Source organism: Tribolium castaneum, chromosome 4 (genome assembly GCF_031307605.1).
Source record: "Tribolium castaneum strain GA2 chromosome 4, icTriCast1.1, whole genome shotgun sequence".
In the NCBI taxonomy this organism is placed as follows: domain Eukaryota; kingdom Metazoa; phylum Arthropoda; class Insecta; order Coleoptera; family Tenebrionidae; genus Tribolium; species Tribolium castaneum.
This window is the reverse complement of record NC_087397.1, coordinates 7,698,091-7,710,829: the sequence shown is the minus strand read 5'-3', so window position 1 is coordinate 7,710,829 and position 12,739 is coordinate 7,698,091. Positions and strand designations below refer to the sequence as shown.

General features: G+C 37.4%; 1 protein-coding gene across 2 annotated transcripts; it reads left to right on the top strand.

Moving 5' to 3' along the window:
• Positions 1–1,923: 1,923 nt before the first annotated feature.
• LOC663827 (serine protease nudel) lies at positions 1,924–9,102 on the top strand. Of its 2 annotated transcripts, none has more exons than XM_064356414.1 (17): positions 1,924–2,487; positions 2,536–2,673; positions 2,720–4,060; positions 4,105–4,393; positions 4,440–5,137; positions 5,184–5,459; positions 5,507–5,822; positions 5,866–6,035; positions 6,087–6,200; positions 6,346–6,832; positions 6,885–7,061; positions 7,110–7,239; positions 7,289–7,445; positions 7,493–7,681; positions 7,774–8,008; positions 8,621–8,725; positions 8,772–9,102. In XM_064356414.1, exons 1-17 carry the CDS (start codon positions 2,367–2,369, stop codon positions 9,073–9,075), a joined length of 5,247 nt encoding a protein of 1,748 aa, XP_064212484.1. In that variant the 5' UTR covers positions 1,924–2,366; the 3' UTR covers positions 9,076–9,102. The 2 variants fall into 2 exon arrangements, with proteins under 2 accessions (XP_064212484.1, XP_015840900.2); XM_015985414.2 differs by having other exon boundaries at positions 1,925–2,487; positions 8,621–8,709; positions 8,762–9,102.
• Positions 9,103–12,739: the final 3,637 nt, after the last annotated feature.

The window sequence follows — 12,739 nt, the reverse complement described above, 5'->3', positions numbered from 1 at the left end:
GATGCTTACATGATAAACTCCTCCAAACAAATTCCACATTGTCCGGCAGCTAGTTGCTAGATCGTTTATCAGGGTGGAGAACAGCGCCACGGGCCGGCGCGATAAAGAGACCATGAATGAGGAAGCGACCGCTTAAAGTTGCACCGGGGGCCCCGGGAGCTCTCGATGTCTCTCTCGCGAAGATAAATAACCCCTCAGTAATTGCGTGCGGAGCGATACCATATTTCATATACGCCATGAGCCATAACTTAGGAGGCAATTACTATGAGTACGTCGTTTATCATCCGACTCCTCCAGACAAGGGCGGCGCGGGACTTGATAATCGAGATTAAATTGATAAAGAATCTATCCCTGCCAAAATCAAACAGTTTCGATATTAACTTTGATAGCGAGGAAAAACGGCAGACGGCTTGAAAAATGATCCTGGTACCAGTTCAGATAATTAATTTGTTCGGCGCCGTTTCCGATAATGGTAATGCCTTAGAAGGGATGTACCATTAACATGCTTTATGTCACCGGAGGGATTTTCCTTATATAGGTGTTGACGACCGCAACGCCGGCGTAATTCCTTCCTAGTTTATATCTGGCTCTATTGTCGCGGCGGTCCTAAATGCTCCCTCTGGTCCGCAATTAATCCACTCACAATCCCAGGGCGGTTAGTGGTAAAGCAGGGACGGTTAGCGGTCAGCTTGGCCTTGCTCCCGGATTCCGCAAGATTGCGCCATCCCCAAGGCACAAATTATTTACGACGACAGACGGCAGAACACTTATTGCCTTCTGACATTCCCTCTCTAATTGTTTTTTTTTTAAACTCGTAAACGAATAGAAATTTACATAAAATATTCTCCTAGTGCTGGGTTAAAACTTTTGATGCTCTAGGCTTCATTGTTCTATAAAAACTCTTCATCAACCAACAACGGTATTTTTTTGGAAATCCAAAATTGTCAACTGAACGCCGCTGAGTGCTTTTCTTGATTTTATTTCTTCAAATTATTATTTGCCTTCTGTACATATTACCATCTTCTAATAGTAAATTTACTTTTGTATGTATTAATAGTATATTAAAGTATAAGTGGATATTGAGGTCTATAAAACCCGCGCGATCTTTCGAGCATGACAGCGTAGCCGGAGTGCTTGAAATAGAGCAAGTGGTTTTAAGGACCAGTTATCCACGAATACTTTACGTTATTTTTTTTATTGGTACACTTTCAGATTATAAATACCTCAGTATTTATCAATTAATATTACAAAAATCGGACAATTATCGACAAAATTCGGCTATTTTATGTAACTTTTAAGAAGTTTTTCAAAATAATTTAATGTTTCACAAAAAAACGTAATTAATTAATCGAAAAAGCAGAACCAGCAACATTTCCGACCCAATTCGCCATTTTTTTAGCTTATTTTTGATAAATTACACAATGAAAAAACACCCTATTGACTAAAAACACCAAAAGTTTATTAAACCCACTGCGCCTGAAGATCATCAGGCGAGAATCTGTGAACTTAGACCGTCAATCTTACTAGATTTGTAATTATGTAAGACCAAAAAAAGACAATCACATTTTACGAAGAGAGTTCAAATACATTTAGACCGGAATTTTTTATAACTTTTTATTGCAATAAAACTCTTTAAACTACTTTATAACTTCCTCTCCCTCTACCCCTACCTCTTTGGTAGCTTCAAAATGGGTATACCTCCTTATAGAAGTCTTTGGTCCAAAGCCAAAAGCGTTTTTTTAAATTCGCCTCGTATAATGTACTCAATTGGAAGTTTAAAAAACTTCTATAACGTGGCGATCAAAAAAATATTTAAAGTTATGTTATTCCTTACACTGTATTTTACAATCTTTAATTTTTTGATTTTGCTTTTTGTGGCACGCGTCCTTTTGTTGACGCATCCTAGGAAGCATTCGGAGCAATACGGTACTGTTTTCACTGGTCAAATAAATCTGTTTTAAAACTGGTTGTTGTTACTTTCCTTGGAAAATACAGTTGTAATGAAATCGAAGTACATAAGCTGTCGATTTTTCCGACATCATAAATATTGAGATAATCGAAAAATGTCAATCACAAACGCCGCAGAAATATTTCAATGGAATAATTTATCAACAAAACATTTCATTTAAAATTGCTTTCCCTTCACCGGGTGCCACGTGAATTTATTTCACCTTTAAAGAAAATTTGTTTTTGATTAATTTTAAGACGGATTTTGATAATTTCGAGAAAACTGAACCATGAATTTATTTTACTGAGACATCATATTTGCGTAAACGTGAACGTAACACGGAGGCATTTTTCGCAATTGCTGATGTTCATTTTTATTAACACAGTTATTTGTTGGGTGATTATTAAGATGAGTAAAAATGATTAAAATAGTGCCGATTCAAAAACAAATTTTTGCAAAATCTCCCACTCCGCAGCCATTCTCAGAGCCCGAAAATATGACAACGGTTGATTTAAACAAAAATGGATATTTGCCAAACGGTAAGTGGCAGTATTTTTAACGAGTGTCATATTGCGAATTATTTATAGATATTCAAAATGAGGAAAAACACCCCACAATTGAAAAATTTAAAGTTACAAAAATAGTAAAGTCACTACTGGTAGGGATTGGAATTTTCATATTACTGGGATTGTGCACCACTATTTTAATATTAATAGTATATCGAGGTTTGTTCTTGACTAAAAATTTCGTTTAGTTATCGAGATTTTTTAGGTTCTTATAGAAACATGCAAGTGCTTAACAAAACATCTCAAGTACAAGAAATATCTCTCAAACGTTTATTAAATAATAAAGAAATGATCAAAACGTGCCGATCATCGAAAAATTTCGAAGACTGTTGCTATTTATTTTACAAATCGAAAGAATTCAATAAGTGTAGCGTTCAAAAAGTGTTAGACCTTTTCTTACAATACGAACTGGAATCCAACAAACGTATTAAACGGCAGAATTATGATGAGTACAACTTTGATTATCAAGAAACGTATCCTTCGGATTACTATAACGAAAATATCTACCCAAGCTATAACTACGACTATGAACAACAACCTTACTATTCCAATAGCTACATTCCAGGAGAAACTAATCAATATTTTGATGAGAATTACAAAAAAGAAGAATATGATCAAAAAACTAGAATTGTTGGAAGTCAACAACAGCTAACAACTACAAAACCTCTTCCTACAAGCAAATCTTCGAATCCAATCGTGGAAACCAACACGTGGTCAACTACAACAATCCTACCTAAAACCTGCGCTGACGACAAAAATTGTCCAACAGTTATCAACGCTACCACGAAAATTGCAAACATAAGCAACGTAGCTGCGGAACCAGGCCATTTAAAAATAGCTTTAAGCGAAACCAACATAAAATTAACACCGAATTCAAAAAGTAGTCCCCGAATCAGTCAAGGAAACGAATTTGAACTAAAACCGTCCGGCGAGATCCAAACTTCCAGTCAACCAAAACAAGTCAGTCCTTGTTTTTATCCTTTCCCTGGGTCCTTCGTCTCACCATATTCACCTCCCATAAATTTTGACCCTAATATTTACGGACGGGTGCCAAATATTCAACACCAACCACTCTATGTTATCAATCCTCCGATGTATCCTCCTGTAGCAATGCCCTTTCAAGGATACGGTAATTATCCCAGTCCGCAACCCACCAACAAATATCCCATTCAAGTTGCTGGAGCTGGAGGACAATTTTATTTGTGTAATCCAATTTCGGTTCCGAACAATAATGTTGCTGGGTTGCAAGGAGTGGAAATAAGACGCAAGTCGGAAGCTTTCAACCTCCAAGATCTAGTGCAAGAAACAGAAAGACAAGGCCTGAACATTAACAAAACACGACAAGCTATAGAATGTCCGTTTGGGACTCGGGGATGCAATGACGGGTCTAAATGTATCCACAACCGACAATTTTGCGACAACGAAGTCAACTGTGACGATGCAAGTGACGAATTGAACTGTTCTTGTAAAAATAGGGTTGGGGAAATACGCTGGTGTGACGGTTATCTTGACTGTCCGAACGGTGAAGACGAACAGGGATGCTTTGGTAGGTTACCAAAAAAGTTACAATATACAAAAATATTGCTTTAGGGTGCCAACTGGATGAATTTAGTTGTGATGACTGGTCTAGGTTCCAAAAAGGGACTTGTATACCACTGTCACAAAGGTGTGACGGTATTAAACAATGCGAAATAACCGGGAAGGACGAAGAAGATTGCTCAATTCTCACAGACCATCTCAGTCAACATTCCTTTTATAAAGTATCAAACGCTGCGGGATTTCTCCACAGGAACTATAAAGGAAAGTGGTATCCCACTTGTTTCGGAGTTGAAATTTTTTCTCTAGACGTTTGCAGAACTGAAGCAGGACCGAGTGACATGTAAAATGCTAATTCTCATAAACATTACCCAAAATTTTCATTCTAGATTACCAAAAACTCATCTAATCACGAGCAATGACAATTACAACGGCCCTTTTCTTGGAATTTCATCAACCAACGGGATTATTTTATCAAATGATTGCATGAGGAACAAGGCAGTTTTTGTCGAGTGTCCACCCATGTTTTGTGGCATGAGACTAACCGTAACCAACCCTTTTCGTATCGCAGAAGTTGACACAAGTGCCGAAGAACTTCTAGCACGGATGCACCTCAACAGACCAGCAACAGATGAACTTGTTGGCGATTCTAGGGTAGTTGGAGGCAAACCGTGTCAACCAACCGCCTGGCCATGGGTGGTTTCAATCTACAAAAACGGAGTATTTCACTGTGGGGGCGTCCTTATTAACGATTTGTGGATTTTGACTGCGGCCCATTGTGTGGACAGGTTTTGGTTTTTCTATTACGAGATCCAAGTCGGTATTTTGAGGCGTTTTTCCTATTCCCCAATGGAGCAAAATCGCTGGGCCACAGTGGCTATACCGCACGAAGGTTATAATAAACGATCGCTCAAAAACGACATAGCTTTGATGAAACTCTCAAAACCAGTTCGATTTAACAGATACGTTCGCCCCATTTGTTTGCCATCTCAAACGACTGCTGGCAATGATTTTCTCCGTGGTCCCAAACCAAATACTGTTTGTGTTGCTGTGGGTTGGGGAGCTACCGTCGAGCATGGAAGCGACCGTAAGTTGCAAAATAATACAAACACCTTCTTTATAAAAAAATCCAGCGGATCATTTAAGAGAAGTGGAAGTTCCAATTTTGCCCTCTTGTAAGCACATTGAGGACAAAGAAGGAGACGAGATTTGTGCCGGATTGTCGGAAGGAGGGCGAGATGCCTGTCAAGGGGACAGTGGAGGTCCTTTAATGTGCCAGAATGAGAAAAATCGGAGCCAGTGGTATCTTGCTGGCATTGTCAGTCATGGCGAAGGTTGCGCTCGACCAAACGAGCCAGGAGTGTACACCAAAGTTAGCAAATACATCGGATGGATTCACGAAAACATTAGTAAAACTTTCGTTTTTAAAATGCCATTGTTTGATTGATGATTTCAGATGGTAAAACTACGGGACGAGAGCCTTTACAGAAATGCCCCGGGTATGTATGTCAGGGTACGAAAAAGTGTTTGGCAAAGAAAAGACGTTGCGATAAAATTGTGGACTGCCTGTTTGGTGATGATGAGAAAAACTGTTGGCAGTCTCATTCTCCCTTCCGGTCAAGTATTGTAGGAAGCAAACAAGGGTTAATGGTTGATTTGTTAAATTTGCTTGATTTGAACAATTCTTCAGAAGAAATAGACGATGTGTCTGGGAATAGTACCGAAAGTGTTGAGATAAAAACTCATTTTCCGGAATATTTTACGTGCGAGAAGTAAATACTCTTCTGGATGAAATTCTCACTGTTAAATTTGAAGAATGTTGCAGACGATTCCATATGACGAGAAGTGTAATAAAGTTGTAAACTGTGAGGATGGTACAGACGAAGCTGATTGTTCGTGTGTGGATTATCTGAGGAGGTTTCATAAAGATGCAATTTGTGATGGTGTAACAGATTGTAGGGACATGTCGGATGAGTCTAATTGCGGTAAGGCTGGCAATTACACGTACAAGCTATTTTAATTGACGTTTTCTTTAGTAAAATGTCCACAAAACCGGTATTTATGTCGCATTGGTCAAAAGTGTGTTCCTTTGGAGAACCGCTGTGATGGAAGACCGGACTGCATTAGCGGCGAAGATGAATGGGACTGTGGTGAGTCATTCCATTTTGCAAGATTAGAAAACACAAAAGCTTTTTCATTTACCTTCCGTTAATGACAAAGCACGTTGTAAGAATAATGAGTAGCTAGAGAATCGGTGTCGAAAATAAATAATTTCGTCGGGATTTATCTTTGCAGTCTCCCTTACGGATGGGAGGACATTAGTGTTGGACAGTGATTTACGTCCCAAGCAGAGCATGAAAGGTATAATTACAATCAATCGTTTCGGTGTCTGGAGACCACTCTGCACCAACGCATCCGTCGACAACGCAGCATCCATCGCCGCAAATGTTTGCAATTTGTTAGGCTTTGAAGAATACACAGCTTTCCATAAATTATCCGTCGCAGATAAGCCACTGAACGTCACAATCGACGGCTTCGAACGATACCATTCCTCATTAGACGAGCTCCCTGTTTGCGGTGGCTTGTTTGTCGGCTGTTTGAACGTGTCTTTAGGAGACAACGTACACGAGCTCCATCGAGATAACATTACCAGTCAAGTGGAACTTTACACTTCACCTTGGAACGCGGTGATTTATTCGGATGGGAAATTTAGTTGTACGGGAACCATTCTCAATCCGCACTGGATTATCACCGCCAAAGCGTGCTTCCCAAAGCAATTACCGTGAGTTTATCAATATCTCAAAGGAATATTTATTACAAAGAAATTCACCCAGATACGTCACTGCACTTGTGGGAAAAGGAAAAGCCCATTTCGACGTGGAGGGGCCACACGAACAGATTTTAAACGTGGAACACGTAGCTTTAGTCAACGAAAGTGAAGCTATTCTGCTCCGGACGCAACAAAAAATCAACTTCAATAGATACGTTAAAGCGGCACAAACAACCACAAAGTATGTGCAACAAAGAGGTTTTATTTCAATTACAGTTTTTTCATCCAGATCTGTCTTCATCAAAGAGCATTGCGTTGCGATTGGCCTTAAAAACAAACAGAGTAAAATCATTGTTCTGCAACCCAAAAAAAACTGTACCCTTGGGTTTAGGTGCTTCGAAACAACCGAGATTTGCAAGGTTGTTACCATTCTATTGTTTAAAATACCTCTAATTGTGTATTCTTTAGAACAAAACAAAATTAGAGCCACGACCTGGCGTAATCACTTGTAATTCTAGAAATGGTTGGTACGCAACAGCAATTTACACCAGCATGGAAGAATTTTGTAATCCATCGATAAAACCATTTGAGCGAATTGATAAAAATAAAATACGTTTCGCCATGGGTGGGGTTTTAATTTATTTGTATTTATTGGTGAATTTAATTTTATAGGAAACGAGCCTGAAAAAATCTCCCCGAACGAATGTTCCGGTTTCAGATGCCTTATAGGAAATTGTATTAACACGGAGCAAATTTGTGACGGTGTTTCTGATTGCAGAAACGGTGAAGATGAGGATTCAAACGAGTGCTTAAAATTAGAGAACGGGTGTCCTCTCGCGACCAACTGTACGAACTATCCTCGTAAGTTGCTAAAGCTCTCTTTGCAGAGACCTGGTTTCAACCGCTAGATCGCGTCAGAAACGTGATTTCCAATATTTAAAATTTTATTCTAGCATGCAAATTAAGTGAATTTAGGTGCAAAAGTGGCGAATGTGTTCCAAAAACTGCGTTTTGTGACAATATTGATGATTGCAAAGATAAGTCTGATGAACCAGAGGAGTGTTCCTGCAGGACTTACTTGGAAAGGGTACATCCCGAAAAAATTTGCGATGGGACGGTCAATTGCTGGAACAGGTCTGATGAAAAAAACTGCTCTTGTGGACTTAAATCGAATGAAAAATGTGGCGAGTAAGTTAATTAATTGCAGGCTAAACATTGCCCAGTCTTTTAGTTTCTCAATATTTCCGCCATTTAGTGCATAAGTTTCTTAACTTTTTAGTACCTTAAATATTTAGAATATCAGTTTTTTGGGATAGTTTCTTAATTTCTGAGTCTTTGAGTAACTTATTTTTTCAGTATTTTTCCTTTTCCTCTCCTCACTTATCAGCTTTTCAGGATCAGTGTCTTCGCTGCTTCGTTTTTACGTTTCTACTTTTCAATTCTACATTTTTCTGTTACTGAAGCAATAGTTGTTTTTTTATAATGTTTAATGAGTACTAAAGCTAAAAAATATTATAGGACCAAAGATGTGTACAAACTGTTTAAAACTGGTTGTCCATCAAGTCACGTATAAAAGTTAAATGTAATGTTCGCTTAGTTTACTTTGTAAATGCAGCCTTGACTCATAAGTGATAGATTCATCAGGATAATGTAAAAAGGCTTCAAATCTGAGCAAACAACACCAGAAAGCACGAATATATCTACTCGCATTATAAAACAATTTTTTTTCGTCAAAAAAAAAACAAACTAATTCGACCAATAAAATTTAAAATTTACTTGTTACTTCAAACTTATTTTCAGAACGGGTCTCTGCGTTTCACAGGAAATGCTATGTGATGGGTTTAGAGACTGTCCCGGTGGTGAGGATGAGAGTGTTTGCTATTCATTCAAGACGACTTTAGCAAAGTATTTTTCTTATTATAAATAATTGTTGTTTTAATATAGTTTGCAGTTACAATAACGGAGAAGTATTAAGACGCACCGCAGGCGTTTGGCATTCTGGTTGTTTTGCACGAAACCACACCACTTCGGAGCTCGAGGAAATTTGCGAAAAGCTGGGATTTGCTGGCGGCAGCGCCAAACAACTCGCACGACCTGACACTACAGCTTTGAAACCTGTAAAAGATCGGTTCGATGTCGTGTGGACGCAAAGCAAAGGAAGTAGACTCAGGTTGCGTCTCCGAACAGGAAATGAACCATACGTGAAATTTGTTGAGGATTCCGAGTGTCATAAATTGTATTTAGAGTGTCTTTAATATTTTAATAAATTATCTCACGCTGCAGCACTTGTTTGATATTTTCCCTAGTTATCCCTGATTCTACGCCACATGACCGTGTCCATCAGTACCTACTATATGAACACGGGTAATATACATAACGACATAGTCACAGTTCGACCTGAGAGACCGTTGAACAAAATAATAATAAAAAAATAGTATTGTTGATTAAAAAATAATAAAAGATTGTACATTTACATATTCAAAAAACATTAAAATCACTAACATGTTCTAATTACAAGCCAGTTTATTTCGTATTATTCGGCATTCCCGCGCGCCTCCACCATTTTTACAACTGTTCGGTGACAATCCTAAGAACCTAACTAATATTTTCTTATTAAAAATATCTAGATATTTCAAACGCTATGTCTTCGTCAGGGTTCAGATGCTTTTTTAGTTTCATTTATGTATATTTGTAAATAAAAGAATTTGTATAAATTATCTCCTTCGTCCCGTACTATAGATTCTCCGTCAAGTTTTTTCAAATTTTGGAGCCGTTTAATTTTTTGGTAACAAGATTTAAATTTGTGACGGTGTTTCATTGCAAAATTGCGGAAACGACGATGTGGATTCAAATAAATGTTTAAAATTAGAAGAGTGTCCTCTCGCGACCAACTGAACTAAGTATTCATGTAAGTTACTAAAGCTCTCTCTACACCTGCTCACAAGAGAGTTGGTTTCAACCGGTAGATTGCGCCAGAACCGTGATTTCTAACAATTTTTCTAATTTAATTAGCACACAAATCGAGTGAATTTTGAACATTTAGGTGCAAAAATACCAATTCAAGATTAATTTCAAAAAATTGCGTCTTGTGAAAATATTAATGACTGTAAATTAAGTCCGATCAATCGTAGGAGTGTTCCTGCAGAACTTTTTTTCAAGGATTCACCCTGAAAAAATCTGCAATGGGACTATCAGTTGTTGATGAAGAAAAAAACTGCTCCTGTGAACTTAAATCCGTTGAAAAATGTGGCGAGTAAACAGGATAAACTTAATCCGGTGTTTTAGTTTCTCCGTATTTTAGCTTTCTAGTTCGTAAATTTCTCCCTTTCTCATTGTCCTAGCTACTTTATTAAATAGCAGTTTTTCAATTTGTTACATCTGCAATTCTAGAATTCTACATCGAACAATGCAAAAAATCATAAGGTCTTTCATTAAATTAAAGATTTTTGTAGTGTAGATACTCAACAGTTTTGAGCCACTCTGTATCTACCTTGAAAATAGGCGATGCAGATTCTGCTGGAAATAATTGCTGCAAGGTGGGACCTAGTGCTTTTAATAAGCGGATGGTATTTATCCTCGAGGTGTTTTCATGCAATACTCGTTAAAAATGTTTCTTCACTACTTATAAGTTCAAATAAATTTTCAGAGCAGATCTGTGCGTTTCACAGAGACTGTCCCGGCGGTGACGACGAGAGTTTTGCTATTCATTCAGTACGACTTTAGAAAAGTATTTGTTTGAACATTGTTTGCAGTTATAAAAACAGAGAAATGTTCCGAGACCGCACCACACCGGAGGCGTTTGGCATTCTGATTGTTTTCTAAGTTCGAGGAAATTTGCGAAAAGCTGGGATTTGTAGGCGGCAGTGCCAAACAATTCGTGCTATTGAAACTACAGCTTTGAAGCCTGTAAAAGATGGGCTCCATGTCGTATGGACTCAAAGCAAAGGAAGTAAACGCAGGTTGCGTCTCCGGACCGGAAATGAACCATACCTGAAATTTATTGAGCCTTTCGAGTGTCATAAATTGTATTTAGAGTATCTATGCCTAATATTTATTAATAAATTATCCCACTCTGCAACTCTTGTTTGATATTTCGCCCGATTATTAATTTGGCACTGATTCCGAAAATGTGTGGGTTTTTCGGTCACGTTGCCTACATTTCGGCATTACAGGTGAGCATGTCCATTAGCATTTTATGAACGCGGGTTATTTACACACCGATTTAGTCAGTGCTTGGAGTATTGGGCGGCCATCGACCTGAGAAACCGTTGAGCGACCAGGGCCAGGAATGTTGCTGTGTGTTCTGCAAGAAGTATACTCTCTCTATAACTCGTCTTCTACCGGTTCCCTGAATCTTACCAAGATGTTGGTCAAGGAGGACCGTCGACGTTTACATCTTGGCCATCTTGGCACACGCGAAACTTTTTTCTCGCCGATTTGGGTTATACCCCCAAAACTAATTTATGCAGAAGCACGTACTTAGCCACAACAGGTGTCATTTTCAAAAGGGATTAACTTGTAAAGTCATTCGAATATTGCACCCCTAACGGGAGGTGATCATAATAAGCTTGCAGGTGTACAAGATGATGGGGATTTGAATATTGCACCTCCAGGTGTACAAGGTGGACTACTACCTCGACTAAACCAGAAGTTATTCTTGCAAAATTAATTAAAAGTTGAATTTTTAAACACTAATAATAAACATAAACCTTGTTAGACAAGAATTGAACGTGGTACACTTAATATTTAGGATAATGTTATTTATTAAAGTGTTTGGCGTAAAATTTATTAATAATACAAAAATAATGCTAATGTAAAACGATAATTATTTTATTAGTCACGGAATTTTTCACAGAATTTGTAATTTTATTCTGCGTCACAATATAAGAATCTGAAGACAGTGGTGCCGCACATACGAAACAATTTTATTAATTTGTATTTATAAAAAAATTAAACAAAGTTTCTAACAATAATTACCTACCCAAGCGGTATTTAAAAAAAATCCCAAAAAAATTCTTAATTTTTGTAAATAATTTTTTTAAAATAATGTTTTTTCAAGAAGTACCAGATGAAGCGCCTATCGCGCACCTAAGAAAATATCGCATTCTAATTGAATAAAAATTTTTAGTTATTATTTTTAATTAATTTTTATACACATAGCTTTTAAATAGATATTTCCCGGTTATCAGCAAATAGTATTGCACTGGTTACGGATATTTAAGCAGTGGCGGCTCGTGGATTCAGTACTAGGTGACGAGCTAAAAATCTCAAAATATATTTTGTATTTTATCAAATTGTCGATAACAAGGACATAGTTGGGTTGTTTGTGTGATTTAATGTATTGTTGAAGTTAGCTGGAAAAACAATTCGATGTTTACGAAGTTCTAAACCGCAGATTAGAATAGAATGATATCTCTTATCTTCATAATAATATAAATAAGTTAACATAAAAATTTAATACAACATATGAATAGTTATTTCTGCCTTAATAAAATTATAAGGGTCGTTAGGCCCTAAGGACAGTATATTGTGTAAAGTTATTACACCTAACAATTCACGGCGTGATAGGTAAATAATTGTTTACTTATTATGACAATATTAAATACCATGAACAAAATTTCGTAACCAATTACTCAAAACATCAAAACTGGAGCGTAAATCGTTGTTTCTGGCAGTAAGGCAATGAGGACCACTCTATAGTAATTTGCTTAATTTTTAAACAACTTTATTATCAAACTAGTGTAGAATATTCGCTCATTTTCGCCGATTCTTAGCCAATATGACGACGTGAAATATATTTTTTAAACCAGGAATCGTCAGAAGTTTTCGGTCAAAAGCGATTTGTGGTCTTTTCAAGCAAGGAAGTGCTGAAAATTAACTTATTGAACACAATAAACACATTAATATTAGTTTTTAGTT

Excerpts from the sequence above, each read along its gene's own strand:
- LOC663827 (XM_064356414.1), top strand. The coding sequence starts at position 2,367 with ATGATTAAAATAGTGCCGATTCAAAAACAAATTTTTGCAAAATCTCCC. Across the intron at positions 6,833-6,884 it reads TGCTTCCCAAAGCAATTACC|ATACGTCACTGCACTTGTGG; the intron begins GTGAGTTTATCA and ends AAATTCACCCAG. Across the intron at positions 7,682-7,773 it reads CAACTGTACGAACTATCCTC|CATGCAAATTAAGTGAATTT; the intron begins GTAAGTTGCTAA and ends ATTTTATTCTAG.